Source organism: Podospora anserina, chromosome 1, assembly GCF_000226545.1.
Source record: "Podospora anserina S mat+ genomic DNA chromosome 1, supercontig 2".
Lineage (NCBI taxonomy): Eukaryota > Fungi > Ascomycota > Sordariomycetes > Sordariales > Podosporaceae > Podospora > Podospora anserina.
This window is the reverse complement of record NW_001914855.1, coordinates 1,112,232-1,130,028: the sequence shown is the minus strand read 5'-3', so window position 1 is coordinate 1,130,028 and position 17,797 is coordinate 1,112,232. Positions and strand designations below refer to the sequence as shown.

The 17,797-nt window shown below is 51.9% G+C and overlaps 6 protein-coding genes across 6 annotated transcripts; 1 reads left to right on the top strand and 5 right to left on the bottom strand.

Annotated features, from left to right (window-relative positions):
* Nucleotides 1–870, bottom strand: PODANS_1_12230 (uncharacterized protein; the record flags this gene model as incomplete). The annotated part of the gene is made up of 1 exon (XM_001908857.1): nt 1–870. A coding segment is annotated over one exon (870 nt), but the record flags the coding sequence as incomplete, so codon positions are not given.
* A 545-nt stretch (nt 871–1,415) lies between these two features.
* PODANS_1_12220 (uncharacterized protein) lies at nt 1,416–2,495 on the bottom strand (the record flags this gene model as incomplete). The annotated part of the gene is made up of 1 exon (XM_001908856.1): nt 1,416–2,495. One exon carries the CDS (start codon nt 2,493–2,495, stop codon nt 1,416–1,418), a length of 1,080 nt encoding a protein of 359 aa, XP_001908891.1.
* A 2,636-nt stretch (nt 2,496–5,131) lies between these two features.
* On the bottom strand, nt 5,132–6,633 carry PODANS_1_12210 (uncharacterized protein; the record flags this gene model as incomplete). The annotated part of the gene is made up of 3 exons (XM_001908855.1): nt 5,132–5,795; nt 5,854–6,142; nt 6,201–6,633. The coding sequence occupies 3 exons, from the start codon at nt 6,631–6,633 to the stop codon at nt 5,132–5,134; spliced, it is 1,386 nt and encodes a 461-aa protein (XP_001908890.1).
* Nucleotides 6,634–11,083: 4,450 nt separating this feature from the next.
* Nucleotides 11,084–14,302, top strand: PODANS_1_12200 (uncharacterized protein; the record flags this gene model as incomplete). The annotated part of the gene is made up of 1 exon (XM_001908854.1): nt 11,084–14,302. One exon carries the CDS (start codon nt 11,084–11,086, stop codon nt 14,300–14,302), a length of 3,219 nt encoding a protein of 1,072 aa, XP_001908889.1.
* A 444-nt stretch (nt 14,303–14,746) lies between these two features.
* Nucleotides 14,747–15,193, bottom strand: PODANS_1_12190 (uncharacterized protein; the record flags this gene model as incomplete). The annotated part of the gene is made up of 1 exon (XM_001908853.1): nt 14,747–15,193. One exon carries the CDS (start codon nt 15,191–15,193, stop codon nt 14,747–14,749), a length of 447 nt encoding a protein of 148 aa, XP_001908888.1.
* A 170-nt stretch (nt 15,194–15,363) lies between these two features.
* Nucleotides 15,364–16,707, bottom strand: PODANS_1_12180 (uncharacterized protein; the record flags this gene model as incomplete). The annotated part of the gene is made up of 2 exons (XM_001908852.1): nt 15,364–16,232; nt 16,305–16,707. The coding sequence occupies 2 exons, from the start codon at nt 16,705–16,707 to the stop codon at nt 15,364–15,366; spliced, it is 1,272 nt and encodes a 423-aa protein (XP_001908887.1).
* Between the last annotated feature and the right edge of the window lie 1,090 nt (nt 16,708–17,797).

Here is a 17,797-nt window from a genome sequence, read left to right as displayed (position 1 = left end):
TGGGAGTGCCGGTTGGGAGGGGGGGGTATACTTGTAGGAGGGAGAGGGGAAGGCGAACTGTTCCAGGGCGGCGGCGTAGGCTATGTTTGGGAGGGAGCTGAGGAGGGAGGGGGGGAGGATTTCCCTCGCGGCTTTGTCGAGCATGTCGCCTAGGGAGATGTTGGTTACTGTTGCGAGGATGGTGTGGGTTGTTAGGGTGGTGGAGAGGAGGAGCTGGGTGTGGCCTCCTGAGGCGAGGAGGGTTAGGAAGGGAAATTTAGGGGAGAGTTTTGATGAGGGGGTTGAGGAGGAAGGGGGGAAGGGTTGTTGTAGAGCGTGGTCGAGGCGGGGGGTGAGGGCGTGGCCTTGCATGTGATGAACTCCTAGGAAGGGGACCTGCCAGGCGACAGAGAGGCCTTTGGCTACTCCGAGGCCGACGTCTAGACATCGTGGGAAGCCTGGGCCTCTTGTCACGGAGACAAAGTCAGGAAGTCGTCGGGGGGTGGATTTGCCTGTTTGTGGGTCGCGGATAGAAATGGTTTTGACCTCTGGGGAGTGGTTGGTGTGCTTTGGTAGTGATTGTACAGCTTCGTTGACCAGCTTAGCCAACTGAATCTCGTGCGATTTGGAGGCTATTGTAGGATGTATGCCCTTGAATTCAACATGGTTTGATGGTATTCTCTTGTTGAACTGTAAGCGTGCTGCTGGGCCTGCTTTTTCGAGGATAGCGACACAGGTGTCATCGCATGATGTCTCTATGGCAATAGTGAGGAGAGATTTGTGGTGAGTGCCGCTACTCAAGTATCGACAGTGTCTGTTGAATGATAATGGCTGCCTTGTTCTCAGTGTATATCTTGGTGGCCCACTGGACAGGGTGGTTGAGAATCTCATGTTGGCTTTGATCTCATGGTTTGGTTTTTACTTGTTGGCCTGAAAATGAAATGACGGGAAAAGCCGTTTATGCTGTCTGAAAATTTTTATCAGCTGCTTGAACTGATTAATATTTGAGGTATACCCACCTTTCGAATATTTGTGATATAAGTGTCATTGAAGTGCCAATGAGTGAAACCATCAAGGTGGACAAGCTGAATAGGTCAAGATTTTGGCTGTCTGACACCCCTTGCCAGCTGACGGCGGACCGTTCCCGCCCGTATCTCACTTACACACCTTACCACCACGGGTCAGCCAAAAAATACATCAAGAGAAAAAGTGGCAATTATTGACAGACGAATAATAAGTAGGATGTTCTCATAAACTTCAAGAAAAATGCATGGTCAAGAACACGGAAAAAATGACACAATACACCCACATATCCAGCCCCCATCAGATCAGATACCCATCTATATACCCTTTTATTTCACCCAACCTATATCCATCTCTAATGCAAAACCAACCCATCCCCAAACTCCTGTCCATCCCGGCTGAAAGAAAGAAAATCAAGCCTCAAAACTCCTCGCCCTCCTCCTCTCCTCATCCGGCTTCCTCTGAACCCCAAACCCCCCATCCGTCTGCCCAGCAGCCGGCCCCTGATCAACCTGCTGATAAACCTTGATATCATTCACCAACCAGTACGCCTCCTGAAACCCCTCTGGATTCTGCCCGACCCAGTCCTCGCACGTGTCAGCCAGACTCTTGCAGGTATCATCCTGTCCCCAGACCTGTCCAGCCCAATCACCGCAAAACGTCGTGTCAAAGACAATGTTGTGGTCCTTGAAGTGGTTAGGAATAGAGCAGTTCCCTGATCCATTCCCGACGAACTTTGCGAGAGGCGTCCCAAAGTTGCTGGTATTCGGCACTGACGAAGGAGATGCGGCGGCCAAGGACTTGCAAGTGTTGGAGTTCCTCGGGAAGAACCACACAGCAATGTGGTCATCGGTCCACTCCAAGGCATAAATACCGCCGCCAATGTCGTTGAACCCAGCACCATAGTTATTGGTAGCTGATGTCGTCTGGCCGCACCCAGTATTACCCTCGCAATTGCCATTTGCCAATTTGGTGCTCCCCAGCGAGCCAGTGTTGGCCATCTCACACCCCTTGGCTGTATGCAATGTTATCGAATTCGACTTTTGGGTGTTGATGCCTTCCAGGATATCAATCTCGCCAGAGGTGGGCCAGTCAGGACCGAACATCCAGTAGGCCGGCCAGAGTCCGCAAGACGATGATGCCGAGCCGGGCATGTGGGCTATGTCGGCGATGAACAGACCCTTGGTGAAGGCCTGGTTGGAGGTGACACGGGTAGACTTGCGGCCGGTTGTGGTGGTGTTGGTGTGATCAACACCAAGGTAGACACCATTTTGGCTGTAGCCGGCAAGGGAGAGGCGGTTGGCGGTGGGTGCGTCCACGTACTCTACGAACCCGTGGGTCGGGTCGGGCTGGTCGAAGAAGGTGAATTCGGAGAAGAAGTTGGTGGCGTTGAAGACCTGGGTGAGTGTATATCTCGAGGTAGATGCTGCTATCGTGGCTTGGGCCAGAGAGGCCAGGAGGGCTCCTCGTGAGAAAGCTGTTGGTTTGACCATTTCAGTACTGTCGTGACGTCTTTTCCAGGGGTATGGTGTGCTGATCTATTCGTTGTGTGAAACTATTTGCTGAAGAAGACCTGCTTCTGGGGTTTGTTGTGTGTTGCTAAGAGAGCGCTGAGATTGCCTTGAGTTGTAGATGTTGAAAATAAATATGCGAAATGACAGTGGTCTCCGAGGGTGGTATAAGTGAAGGGCAACCGATAAGGACAATGTATTCTCAACAAACAATGGTTATTGTCGTCCTGAAGACGTGGGCCCCTTTGTGTAGAGCAACCAACAACAGACAATAGGAGAACCAACGATAACCAGCTGGACCGTCACTACAATGAATGGCACCCCAAAAAGTGAAAACAAGAGAACGTAGCAAACTGCGTCTGCAAGTCGAGTAAAGACCGGATGAATTCTAGCGTGGCCCAAAAAGAAGGTCGCCCCAAAGCAGGAGATACAGTCTAGTCAAATACCCCCTCGACTCCAATGCAGACTTCTGCATGTACACACCAACCCACTCATTCGGGTCTCTCAAAAAGCCCGCGATCCATCCTCCCCCCCATCCAGCCCTGACAAGGCCAAAGTGCCACTCACACCCAAAACACTGGACAGCTCTCCCCCATCTCGGCCACTTGGCAGTCCTGCCTGAGCCCAGCAGACAGGGAATCCTTCCCCCCGGAGACGCCAAATTGCAGACTCAACACCTAATATCAAGAGTGTCTCTACCCAGTCAGTCAGTCAAGAAAAGAAAGAGGGTTGCTTGCCAAGCTGAGGGGGAACCTCAAACTGTAAGGTTTTCCAAAAACGTAAACTACCAGCAACAAGGGGGTCCATGCAACCGGACCTGCCATACACCACGACGCGCGGTTGTCAGAGCTTGCCCTTCTCACCAGCCGCTCAGGATAGAACATATCCAGGCGAGACAAAACCAGTGCTTGGTTCTTTCCCTTTCCCCCACCACACACTTCCATGAACCCCTTGAATCGGAGAGCGCGGGTAATAGGTGGCAGTACCTGTGAGCAACGAAACGTTGCTTTCCCCCGATAGTATACACAAAGCATCAGATGGGAGGCCGAGAGACGGTCAAGACCCATCGGCAAAAGTCTTGGAAGATCGCAGCTCCAAAAGCCAGGAACCAGTCATGGGAAAATTACCATCCAAAGCAAAACCTCTCACTGGGTTTGGTCTGTTTTCCAAGAGTTTGCTCTCTCTGCGCCAGGTTGAAGAAGCCAAAGCCAATCGAGTGGTCCCAGGTCTGGCGCTTGAAATTCAACCAATCACCACTCAGACTCTTGGTCGATGCAGTCCAGTGAAACCACTTACACCATTTGGTCCGTGCGCCTTCCTCATCTGGTCAAACCATCATCCTCACCCACACCACCATCTGCATCTCTTTCAGCCTCACAAAAACCTCAACCTCAGCTCACGTATATCATCCATACCTTTACCTCTCTACCCATCCTCATCACATTCCATCTCTGGCTATTTCTCCGAATCAAAGTCTGTAAAGTTTCATGTTACGTTTCCCTCGCTCTTTACCTTCCTTCCTTGTTTGGCCAGCATTCGAAATCTCATCAACCATCCATTTCAGACAATATATTGCCCTTTTTCTCCCCTCCCCCGGCTCGGCCGAGATTCCAACCCTCATAACATCCAACGTTCCACAAGTCAGGTACAATCCCCCTAAAGCAATACCGCCGAACCTCGGTAATGTCTTCAACAATGCATCACTCCCGTCCATCATCATCATCATCATCATCAGAGACACACAACGTGCCCCGTCACACAGCATCAAATCTTTTTTGACAGCCTGCGTGATCTGATGTTCCACCCCTCTCTCCACCATGCTAGACCTGAGATGAAAGTAGTAACCCGGGGTTCGATCGTCAGCTTTCTGTCGGCCCTCAGCAGATTCCAGCTCTCATCTTTGAAAAATCATTGCTGTTTCCGAGGCTTAAGCCCCCAAGTTACAACAACCATGTCTCTCGTGTATGTTATATCCCGTGCCCGGTAGTAGGTAGCAAAGATACTCTCCATGGATACACATGATGCATCATGTAAAAAAGTCCCTATAACTTGTGTGTATGTGTGTGATGTTATGTACAACCCTATCCAAAACCCTGTACTCCCAACCCACCCAGACCTCCCCCTCCCATTTGTCCTCCAACTCTCCCTTGCCCGCCCGCCTTTTAATTGTCAATCCATGACAGAAAATACCGTCCGCCCCCCCTCCCCACCAAAGAATCAAATGGCCTCCTCCGTCACAAGCAATACGGCACCGCGTGGGACAGATGAGCTTGCAAAGGGAAAAAAAATGGGTCGAAACACTGTTGCCTGCCACAGCCGCTCAAATGCGAACATCTCCCTCGTAAGAGAGAAAACAAAAAAGTAACATTGAAGAAGAGATGCGTGCCTGTAATCTCCTTTCAAGTGTTGCGACGGCTATGCAAAACAAGGATGATGTGAATATACTAAAAACAGCGCAGAGAAGGGACAAATACCCCTCTTGCTTCTATTGGCCAAAAGATTATGTAACGTCCCTTTGCTCGTCAATAATTCGGCAAGGGACAAATGTAGAAACGGAAGCTCGTAGATCCTGAATATCGTGATCGTGTCTTCGTAGAAAGGCTTCCAAACCAGCCTTCTTAAAGTTTGACCTTTTGGCCCGTGAGTTTGAACCAAATGACAGCCACAAACTCCTCCTTGAAGAGCTCCCAGGGGTTTCGGTTGAGCCAGTAGCTGAGCTCACGGTAATTGTACATTTCTCCCCAACAGTCGCGGCCCCATTCGCAACCAGCCATGTTGACCAAAAAGTCCCGGTCCTTTTGATCGTAGTGGATCCGGGTGTCGTTGCCGTTCTCTGAGCACGCCCCCGGTGGGAAGCTGTTGATCATGCGCTGCGGAAGGAAACCAGTGTGCTTCCGGATCCAGGGCTGAGTAGTGTACAGCTGCTCCAGCGCATCCTGCTCCTTATGCTCCCACTCCATGTGCCTCTGTTCGTATGCCACAGGATCCCACCAGACATCCAGCAACCGGTCAGTCCACGGGCTCCGGCGAACAAAGAAGGAGCCAAGGTTGAATCCAGAGCAGTCCTGGGGCAGGATCAAGTTCACCGAGTTGACGTTGCCATCACCCACGGGGCTTCGCGAATCAGCGTCGAGGTACTCGTCCGTCATCGGGTGTGTGATGTTGAGCGGGTTGTATTCGTTGATGTCACGGTAGACATGCTTGTGAAGGTTGTCGAAGATGTGGTCCTGGAGTGAATAGCTTGGTTCCATGATGAAGGTGTTCAGATCAAGCCACCAGATCCTAGAATATGCGTTAGCTACCATCGGACGAGTGGACAGGAAGCAGCAACCAGACATACCATTCGGCCTTGGGGTACTTTCTGAGCGCTGTGCGAATGAAATCCACCTTCTCCCAACTCTCGCGCCATTCGTGGGCATACCGTTTCTTGGTGCTCATGTCGACAATCTCCAGATCGTATCCCCATCTGCCCACGTATTTCTTTTTGTTCCTAACCGAGTCTCGCTCAATCGCCCATTCTCGTGCTCCCTTCCACTCCATGACACCGCCACCAACGTTGGCAGCCAATATGATGACAAACTTTTGACCGCCGCCAAGCCATGACGTTCTTCTCCAGTGATATACCAAAGCTGGGCGTATTGTTAACCGCGGCTCGTCCGAGCTACCCGTCCCTAGATGTCCACTTACGAGTATTGTAAAATACGATGATGCAAAATAAAAGCATAAGCAAAATGAGTAGCCGTATCTTCATCTTCCGGCCCATGCGTCCCATGAGAGCCCGTAATCTTCCCAGCAACGGTACGTTTTGAGCCGACCATCTACCACGGCCAAGCTTCTCTTTCTCGGAATAGGGCGAGCTGCTGGAGCTGTTGAAACGGGGGAGGCTGCTCGATATCTTGCGCATGTGTTTTGACAGGAAGCCCGAGTTCTGCGTCGCAAAGGAAGGGTACCCGGACCCGCCAGCCTTTTTTAGTCTTGATGATTCCCACATGACAGGCGTTGCGCTGCTCGACCCCCCTGTGTATCCTCTGGTTGGACTCGATCGACCGCTGCCGATGTTGAGACCTGGGCTGGCCCAACCGCCGCCAGGTACGGGAGATGGACTGCGAGACAAGGACATCGGGAAACTGGGTGTGCCTAGAAATCGAAGGAGGAGGGATTAGCTTGTTGCTGTGTGATATACATTCCACACAAGGGTTTGCGCAAACACAAAGAGTGCTTGTCACCCGTGGCTGCTGGCGGCCGAAGGGGGAACACGAGGACCAGGTGGATAGTAGCCACGTACCTGGAATCGGCGAGAGAGGTCCCTGAGGCTGATGCTGAGGCTGGACGGTCAAATAGGCCGAAGGAGAGCGTCGGTTGTCCAATCGCAGACTACCTGGACTGGGTCCGGCGGCGGATGAGCGTCTTCGGTGATGGGACCGTACCGGTCGGTCGCTGAACGACGACGACGACGCTCCGCCGTTCTGGGAGGACGCCAGTTTGTGGGTTTTTCTTCAACGTCGTACGGGGATGGGGCGCTGGCGATTGGGTGGTTGAATGGGAGGGACGGGAGCCACCTCACCAAGCTTTCGATTTGTGGGGGGGATTTATTCCAGTCTTGATTGCGATTGCAGCTGGTGAAACTCGCAGTTGCAGCCGAATAAACGACGAGGCGTCTGCTGTACCGCCTACCGAAACGGCAGATCCAGTGATGTGGTGGTGCTGTAAGACTGTCGTCTCTTCGTCACTCCCTCTGGACGCTCTGTGCGCGCCTCGATCCACGCGGGGCGACGCTGCGGGGTTTGGTCGTCGGTGCAGATGAAGGAGCGGGATTGGGATTCATAGGTATGCTTGAGGGGCGGTGGATGTCGAGTTTGTTCGAAATTATCAAACAATTGTTGTTGAGGATTTGGCCAGAGTGGACATTGTGAAGCCAAGACTTTTTCGGCAGCGGTCAGCCAGCTTTTTCCTCCCCCCTTGTTTGTTCGGCAGGGTCCTCGCTCCTTGGCCTGGGGCCCGTGGAGGGCCCCTGTTTCTTCAACTCCCTGGGCTGAGGTAAAACCCCGATGCTTGCCAGTCCTGATGAGCCTCTGATTCTGACTGTGAGCACATATACGAGAAACAGCTGGCTTGTTGTCTTCAACTCCATATTTGTTTCCATCCCGTCACTGTCTCTCCGTTTGCAGCGTAGGACGGGATTCTCAGGATTTTCAAGGTCGCAGATGGAAACATGGGACAAATCATTGCCAGAGATCAACCTGTCTGCAACACGCTAAACGTCGGGTAGCGTCCACCTTATCTCTCAGAACCGTTCAATTTCAGGGGGGGTTAGAAACCAAGACCCCAACGTTCACAAACGCCATCACCAATTTCTCCATTTCTCCAGAAGTCCTCAAGTCACGACAATCCCCTGGCAAGTTCCAGGTTGCGGGTGACGCGATTCGGGGCCATGTTTACGCGTGTATCCGACGAATTCAGACACCGGTTCGGATCAGCGGTAGAACAGCAGTAGACCGGATCCGGACACATGAAAGCTGGGATAGGGAGAGAGGTGACAGATGAGGTTCGGATTTCCATACCTATTGGCCGTCACTCCATCGCATCCCCTTTTCCTTCAAGTCGTTGTTGAAAAGGTGCCAAGGCTGCGTAATCTTACCCACTATCAACTCTCAGCGCCCCAATTGAAAATGGTTCCTCGGTGGCGTTCTGCAGCATCAGATCTTAAAAGGCAAAACGGCCGTGATAGTGCTTGCCGGTAAGATACCTAGGTGGGCCGGAAAAGCTCACATCTGAACACTAAGTTGGCTCTTTTACTGGACTCCTTGATGGTCTTCATGTTTGTGAAGATGGACATTTTCTTGGCACGAGACTTATGAGTTGTGCTGAGCCGCCGACCAGCATCTGACATCCAAACTTTCGGAAATATTGCAGAGTGCCAAATACCAGGACGCGGAACAATGAAATGTGAGCGAGATGATCTTGCCAAGCAAACATTTTCCTGGGGTTTGGCCCCCGTGATAGAACATTTGCCGGCGTTTCTAGAAACTGTCTGTTCCGAGTTTGGGGCGATTCCAAGACGGCATGACAATGCTGGCGGGATTGTCGAATGCAAAAAAACATCGTTTTTACCTTGAAACACTGTTTCACTTGGCATCGAGATATCATACTACATCTTCCAGATTGCCTTTCTGGACATATTGACATCTTAGTACAGTCATCACTGTGATAGAAGACGATTCTATCGAGCCACTCGAGTGACTGATTCACTGTCTTGGAGGCTTTGACCTCTCTCTCGGCTCTCTAACCTCTTCACAAGGTACAATCCTCATCGTTAACATGTGTTGGCATGGGTTTTCAGTTTCCCGTGCTAGCCTTCTTTGTCGGGGCATGATCATTGAGGGGGTTGGGCGCCGTTTCCCGTTTTTACGCCGTTCTGACAGTCTACTTGGTGTGGATGGTTGCCAGACCGGGCCCAGCGGTTCGTAAGGGCGTAATCGATGGTGAATTCAAGTGCCGGTGGATACGACATCCATATATTCGTCTGACACCATAATTGATTCGAGTGCCACTGGCGATGAAGCCCTCAACCTGATTGGAGATGTCAGTCCTTGTGACTTATATCAGTAAGCCATGCATAAAACGCACAACCAGCTCCGGTGTTGTGGTTGTTCATCCTATGAAAATTCGCTCACGCACAGGCCGCTGTTGGCGTTTTAACATACCCGGTTATTTCGATGGCCGGAAACAGCATCATTTTGGCTGTTGAGAAACGTACAGCTAAAGGATGACGAAATACGGAAAGCACGGCAGTCTGGTTTTCATCGGTTTGTTGGCTTCTGGCCCATTACAGTCTCCTAATAGGTAGGATGCTGAAATGTGATAAATGGGGCCTAGTGTGCACGCCGTCGTCTTTAGATCATATCCTACCTACATCTTCATCAGCTCTTGAAGCCAGTCTCTTTCAAAACCAAGATAATGCCCTCCGATGATGACCCTCAACAAAGCAGCCCATGGAGGCTATTCCACTCGACGGTCTGGTAACAAGGCAACCTGTGAGTCTCTTGAGATGATGTTGGATATATCTCACATGCCTGACTCATTTTGTCAACAGAGTGCGGAACCTCAACCTGAAGTGGGCATGCGTGGTGGATTTGTGGAAGAGTGCGATTGCTGTTGCTGCGGCGAGGAGTGTGTTTGTTGCTAGATACCTGGAGAAACGAGATAGTGGAGGTAGTGGAACTTCGCTGGAAACAAGGATGTGGTTATCAAAATATCATGTCATTGATCTATGTTCATTTATGTGTCGTTGAGGTTAATCGATCAAGATATGTTGCAGCCAACACAGATTTAAGTTGCAAGGGACCTTAGTGACGTCTTTCTTGCAGCCCTTGACGGCTTGGCAATAAAGCTTGGCAAGAGCTGGACGCTTGGCGGACTTGGCAGCGCTTGCCTGGAATCTCAGCAGAGAAGCTGCCTGTGGGTTTAGGTGAGAGTACAGACTGGTGTTACTAGAAATATGGGCCGTGTCTACCTAACGATCAGTCAGTAGACAGCTCGAGAAACCATCAAGCTGTGATGTTTAGATGGTGATTTGTTCAAGGATCTCGAACTTCGCCTGTGTTGTTGTGGGTTTTGAGCGGGACGCACGGGCCACACCCGTATCCCACCCACCTTCCACAGTTCACGAACAGGCGGAAACAAATCCACTGGAAACCAGTCACCATCTTTTCAGCCAGCTTCGGTTTCATCAAATGCCATGACGCGACAGATTTGTTGTTCTGGACTCTTCACTAGCTGTGTGGAGCTTTCAATCTCCGTGTTGCGCTGCGAAGCGACACGATGAGCACAATTGGATGGACGGGTCTGAATGCAGCCGCGACTAGGAACCAATCAACATCAAGTTCAAGACCATGGGTATACATGGGCGCTTCGCCGTGGCCAATCCCTCGGCGCGAAGCAACCTCGCAGCGCTTATTCCACACAGTTCTCATGCCCCATCAAATGGGGCATTTCCTTCTGTCCACAGAGAGCGCTCTGCTTAACGACGAGCCCTTTCTCGCAAACATGGGCAGATGCAGTCCGGCCAGAGGCGAGCCACTCAGACATCCGCGAATGGATCCATGAGTCGGATTCCCGGTTAGGTGGTGGTGAAATGGCTGGTGGTGACTGTGTTTGGTTTCTCCTTGCAAATTATTCACTTGCCTCTCTTTTCTATCTGTCGTTCTTCTCGTGGTTTTCTCTCTCCATTGTTCCTATTGTTCTGGCTCCATTGTTCCTGGTGGACTTGCATTGTTGGCTTTCTTTGAAACAGCCACCTGCACCGAGAAATGCCGGTTCTTCCTCAAGGTGCTCCTTTCTTTTCTATTGTCTATTGATTGGAAGGATTCTAATCACCGGGACACAATTCAATCACGTTGCCACTCACCTGTGGCCATATCGAAGTCTTCTACAAAGGTCTTGTTGCCAAATGGCCTGGTTCCATTTCGACTTGCAACAAATTTCCTCTTCCTAATAATATTTCTGACAAGAGCCCATCACACACCAACCATCGCTACATAATCAAGCACAATTTAATCAATACACCCAACATGGACAACACGAACGACTTACGGACCCCTCCCTATCGTCCCAGCAGCCACCTCACTGGCAGGACCAAGGAGGACTGGGAAGAATGGGAGGATGATGAAGTGTTGACTCCCATGACAGCTGCCCCCATGGACGGCCCCTTGGTGGACATCAACACAGACCCATTTCCATCTGGACAGCCAAGTCAGACAACAACCGCCTCTTTAGCACCACGCCTGTCCGTACAGAAGGTGAAGAGGTTAAAATCTCGACATAGACAAAAGGCACAAAACGCAAGGGCGGGCATCAAACTGGTCACCGACATGTCCAAGTTCCGTCAACAGAAGCAGCAGCATATCGCCAACCAAATGAAACTGAATTCGGCAAATCGCGAGAGTCGAACAGGGAAATTCGTTGATGCCGCCGCCTTGTTAGCTTTGGAAGGGCAACAGAACGGTGAATCTAGCAGCACTTTCGGCTGGCTGAAACGGAAGCCGACAAAAGGCAAAAGAGTCGATAGGCTAGTTGCTGAGTCTTCGCCGCAGGTTGATCTCTCACCTAGTGCCGGGCCTATTATGATCGGCTTCGAGATGCCTACAGACTCGGATGTAGTCATCAGCCCCCATACAGCTGTGGTCGAGACACCAGTGGACTTGCCCCCCTATTTTCGCCAACCACCAACATCACCGCCATCAAAGCAGCCGGTATCTGCATGGTCACCGGATACCGAGGACGATTTCTCCCCTCGGGGTCTCGATGGCATGATCCTTCCACAAACGGCCTATGTCCCAGCCGTTCCATCCATCCCTTCTGGCTACAGAGGTCAGGAATTCTCTCCTATATCTGACCGCGATCGTGTGGATGGCTTTGGGATGAGCAAAGAGGGCAACAACAGACGAGACACGGCAACAACTGCATTTTATGTCAGTGACGATGACAGCGATATGGACACACCCGTGACGCTTTTTGAGGAAGATGGCAGTCCAGTATTCACCAAAAAGTCATACAGCCACACTAACAGGCAGAGGTCAAATACTGGTGGGAGTACGCGATCTCAGGGATGGTGGGATCAAGTCACTTCCCCTTTTGTACCAACCCCAGCAACACCAAGACTCCCGACTGTAGGAGAAGCTGCTGAGCCAAAGGTGAATACTGAATGGTGGGAAACGACAAACCAAAAGACGGGGCTCTCGCCTGTTCTCACGAGGTCCAATTTTGGCCAGTCTAGCAGTTCGAAGATTGAGACAATTCCACAGCAACGTCCGCCACGCATCATTGTTCAGGACTTTTCACCAGTTGAGCCCACGCAATCAACTCCAAACCCGCCAGGATCAGCACCAGCACCAGTACCGACACCTATTACAGCCCCGAGAGCAGCCCCAGCTCCAGCTCCAGCTCCGACACCGGTACCAGCATCAACAGTAGTGTCTCAACCCGAGACCCAAACAGAAAAGTCACGCATCCTGGTTGAGGAATCTCGAACACCCGAGTTCCCGCCTCCCTATTCACCTCCACATAGACAGGAGAATGTTCGTTACCAGGCGGTGCTTCCTCCAGGCCACGCTGCGACCACCATGTTCCCCCCATCACCAGGTCCCGTCCCTGTTGGTTTATCGCAGACAATGACATCCCAAGGCGCCATCGGTCTCCAAAATGTTCCTCTAACACCACCTCCGACACAGATGCGGCTGCCAGACCGGCCGATAGGGTCTTTTCTCCCAGCAAACTATTTGCCCAACTTGGCGGCAGAACGAAAGCGAAGGAGGCACGAGAAAGAAGACTTTGTGGCGAGGAAAGTAGGGCGTGGGTGTTTCCCATGCTGCGGTGCTCTTGGGAAGCCAGGGCCCGAGGGACGGAAGCGGAGACGAGTGTGCTTTGGCATCCTTGCTGCCCTCATCTCCATGATCATTTTGGGGGTTGTCCTTGGAGTGGTTCTATCACGGCGCACAGTGGCCGAAGCAAGCATCCCATCACGGTTTCTCAACCTCACCGACTTCCCACCAATGCCCACTGGCATTTCGACAGTGATAGGAACTCAGTCAGACTCAAGCACAGTCTGTATCCAACCGGCAACACTTTGGAGTTGCTCGCTCCCAAAAGAAGAGGCCGATTCCGTGGCCCCTTTCAACGCGGACCAGCCAAGCTTCATCCTTCAAATCCAGTTCGACAACAACACCAGACAGACATGGAACGTCACCGGTCAAGAACCCCCCCGGCCTACCCCCATAGACCTCGGAACCGGAAGACCCCTAGATGAACTCAACCGCACAGTCGGCCGGAACCGCACCACCACCCGCTCCGTCTCCATCCGCAGCAACGGCATCAGCTTCTCAACCATCCTCCGCCGACTCTTCGTCACACCCCGCCAAACCCCCGGCAACCTCATCCTCAAACCCGTCCCCGACCCCCCCACCTTCCAAGACATGTTCTTCCTAGGCAACACCACCGACGGTGTTGTCTCTGACGACAAAGCCGGCGAGCCCACCCCCTTCTACATCTCCATCCTCCGCTCCGTGAACTCCACCGTCGGCCCCAACCTCCTCACCCGCAGGGGGGGATTTGACGACCATCAAAACCAACCCCGCCAAGCCTCAGGCAACCTCTCCCCCGCCCTCAACATCTCCGACCTCGTCCCCCCACCCATCCTAAACAAAGACGGCACCGCCGCGCCCGCCAACCACCTCCACTTTCCCACTCAGCAACCCCTCCGCCTCTACGACCGCGGCCTACCAACAGAACGATACTCTTTCTACTCGTACTACAACAAAACAATCTACCTCTCCTCCCTCAACGAGCGGCTTCCCCCCTCCATCGACCGCAACGGCGGCTCCCCCATCTCAGAAGCGAAATTTGTCGTTACCTGGCTGTCGGTCCGGTATAAAGTCGAGATCTGGACTCGCAAGTCCAACACCACCAAGCTAATCGGCGGGTTTGGCGGTCGGGAGGCGAATGTAAACGGGACACAGCCCGGCACGTTCCCTTACCCGATTACGGTCACGCTTGATACGCACGGGGGTATCCCGGGGAATAAATTTGTTTTTATGAGGGGGGTGGATGAGAGGCGGAGGGTTGTCACCAGTGAGGCGAAACTGTTCCTCAATCAGATGAACAACACGGGGGATTTGGTCAACCCGGGCGGGTTCTTCAACCCGAGCTTTGGGGGGATGGATGGTGGTACTGGGGGTTGCAGGTGTGAGTACACCAACTTTGTGGGGGTGAATGGCTTGAGGTCTGCGGACTGAGGGGAGGGAGGGAGTTGGTTACAGGAGTTGAAGATAGTAACAGGGGTTCGAGTGCGGAAGAGAGGGGGTTGGTTTGCATAGGATATTTGAATCACCAACTGGAAAACGGTACATACACATCGCATGAGGTATTTTTAAAAACATTTGAATAATATTTCCCATACTTATAAGTGGACTGCTTGTCAAGGATGTTATGATACAGCCATTGTGGATGAAAAAGCTCCTGCAAGTGGCCTAAATAGCAAAGCTGTCGATAATGTACATGGACCACAGAAACCCCCATACCTACAACCCCCATCCATCCTTCACCCATATCTGCCAAGCTACATCGTCTTATGTGAAGCAAATTTCCAGCAAATTTTCGTTTCGCTCATACTTCGTATCATTCCATCCACCGCACCATTCTCATCATCATCAATGTCATCAATCTCCTGGTAGCCACATTCACTCCTTCAAATGCAAAGCCGCATACTTGTCAAACGCCTCAGAGAACATCTTCCAGGTCACTTTCCCGGATATCGTAATGAAAATTCTCTGGACGCCGTTGACTTGTGTCGCCAGTCGACTTCTTGAACCCAACTTCACGTACTCGGGCAGGGAGATGACAAGAGACTCCTGAAGATGCTTCGCGACGTCGGGATTCTTTATCTGGTTGATGAATCTCCAGATGCCCCTTACTTGATCCTGGGGCGGGTTGGTGTCATACCGGCTCCGGAACCGGTGGTAGAGATCCTTGGTGTCCTGGGCATCAGCAGGGGCCGTCTTTGGTGGGTTAACGAGGCTGGTTTTGGTTGAAGATGTCCCCAGTGGCATGGCCCTTTTCGGACTGGGTTGTGTCTGGGGAGGCTCTGCGGCCTTCCGTTTGGGCTGCTTTCGAGTGATAACCGCCATGCGGGGCTGACTGTGTTTGCTCACTGTGTTCTGCCTCTGCCCTCTGTCCGGCACGTGGATTTGAATGTCTGTGATGGATGGTGCTGAAGTGGGTGTGGTGTTTGTGTTATCGAGCCTAGGCGGGTTTGTCGGTATGGTAGTAGGTTCGGGGTTGGCAGTGGCTCCAGTGACTATAGGAGGTAAGCCCAAGGTCTGATGGAGATTTGTTCAGGCGTTCTCTCACCATGGGTTTGCCGCAACTGTGTGAACTCTTCATGGCAGGGGAGGCTGAGGATTCTCATCACTTCAGCACGACGAGAGACGAGCTGGTTGAGGAAACTGACGGCCTCGTCGGGCAAGGGTGTTTGAGGCGGTAGTAGAGCAGCAATCTGGCGTCCCAATGCCGTGAGTTTGTTTTCAGTATCTCGCTCTAGCGCCGTGAGCTTGTTTTCAGTGTTGACCTTGTCTGATCTCATGTCTCGTAGCTCCCCCTGCAGGTATTCGACCATGCCGAGCGCTGATAAGTACTTCTCTTGAACGTCCTTGATATCATCAGATGTGAGAGACCGGAGATGTTCAGTTCTCTCCTCGTGAGATGTAATTTTTTGCGAGAGCTGAGACATGCTCTCCATCATTTCCTGCCGCAATGATTCGAGGTGGTTTTCAAGGCTGGCTTCAGTAACAGGAGAGCTTGGTTTGGACTGCACAACAGCAACGGACAAAAGCTCATGCTGTGTGCTTGTCTGCTTGATGTGCTCGTTGAGGGACCTTCTGAGGGCATCTACTTCCCGGGACCAATGCTGGGCAGCGAGAAAGGTAGCCCAGCCGGTGGCAACGGATTGTTGAAGCTGGTCTGGACCTGTGTCCTGGGTGGTGTCCTTGGTACACTCCATATTGGGATTGTTGATGGGTGGTCCTATGGTTTGCACCGCACAAAATGTTGCTTGAAATTTTGACATGAGTCTGATGTAGGGCATGGCAAAAACTTTTAAAAGGAAGGTGCATCTTTGGTCCCGTCCGAGGCAGTAATCATGGAAGGCACTCACAACACACCCGACCACTCCCTGTCATTGGAAAGAGCGACTGGTCTTGCATCTTCCTATGGAAAGTACCGTTACATATTAATCACTACCGGTAAATCTTTTCAGGAAGGCCGTGATATCATCAACCTCCTCTGGCACCTTGATCCAGTGACCTTCCAACTCTGCACCCAAGTACTCCTTCCACTCAACCCGAAACCCTACTTTGGAGAGCACATATCTGGCCTCACGTCCGAGCTGAACATCAACCATAGCATCGTCGGTCCCGTGGCCTAGAAAGATAGGTGTTGACAAGAGAGAGCGGCTTGGTGCCGTGATCCATGCCGATGTCATGCTCTCCACAAAAGCATCCGAATCAGACCTGTCGTCCTGTGAAGCATTTCCTCTCCCAGCAAGAATCTTTTCGATATTCTTGGCGAACGGAAGCCATGTGTTAGTCGCTACCAACCCTCCTAGTCTTCTGTCAAGCCTTGTTTGGCATAACAATGTCCACATGGCGATGGCTCCCCCTTGGCTGATTTCCCCTCAACACCAGCTTGTCGGAGCGGCCTTTCAACAACTCGAGTTCTTCATCCATGACAGATTTGATGTATGATGTGGACTCTCGAATACCGTCAACCTGCAGATCCTGCCTCAATGTTGTCTTTCTCCGGCTTCTCCTCTTTTCCCTCTCCGGTTCACATCACCTTGAACAGCCATCATCACCACCACCAGCTGTTGCGCCCCTCGGCAACATGCTATTCCGAAGTTACAGGCCATCAAGAATATTGACATGATCTCGTTGTCAACTTAGTAGGTCATTCTGTCGATTGGTTCATTGCCTGAGTATAACAACAAATTGTTCCATCTAGATCATGGCTACCCTTCTATTCACCTGAAGCGTGTCTGCGCCCGGTCAACATGACCCTCGACGCTTTCAGCTTTTTCGCGCACACGCCCCCGCCAATCCGAGTCGCCAGTTCAGTAACATGAATGTCAGCCGATCAGCATACTCTGTGCCGAGGCGTCGTCGCTCTTCCCAGAGAGTTGGCCCCGTCATATTGCCCTGTTAACACCAACATCTTGGCAACATGTCAGCCCTGAAAACGGCTCCTGTCACCGCCCCATCTTCGACTTCAATACGATTCCACACGTGTCTTGGGCAGGACTCTAAAAGGCCCCGATTGCGATAGGCGCATCGTTTCTTCAGCCAACGACAGGCTAGCAGTTAGTCCTGGGCATGACAGTTAAACTGCTTCAGTCCGCTCTAGGTGTTGGCGTACCCTAGAGTGTGTCCATATTGGACCCGTTGACACGGTGACTTCTTGCGTTGTCCTAGGCATGACTTTGAAACTGCCATTTGCGTGTTCCTCCGTCAGCTCGACTGCTTTCGACATCGACTGTTTTCAACTGATGTTGAGAAGTAAGTCCTGGGCATGACCTTTTAAAAGGCCCCGTCGGCGTGGCCCCAGCAGAGATTGCTCTTCACGCTCTGTAGGGATTGGTATTCATCCCGCCGGCAGTCTTGCCTTGGGCCCTTGCGTCACAGGGTACATCGAGGTTATATCTCACGCATTCAAATCGATGTTAAGTCCGCCAGCAGTTT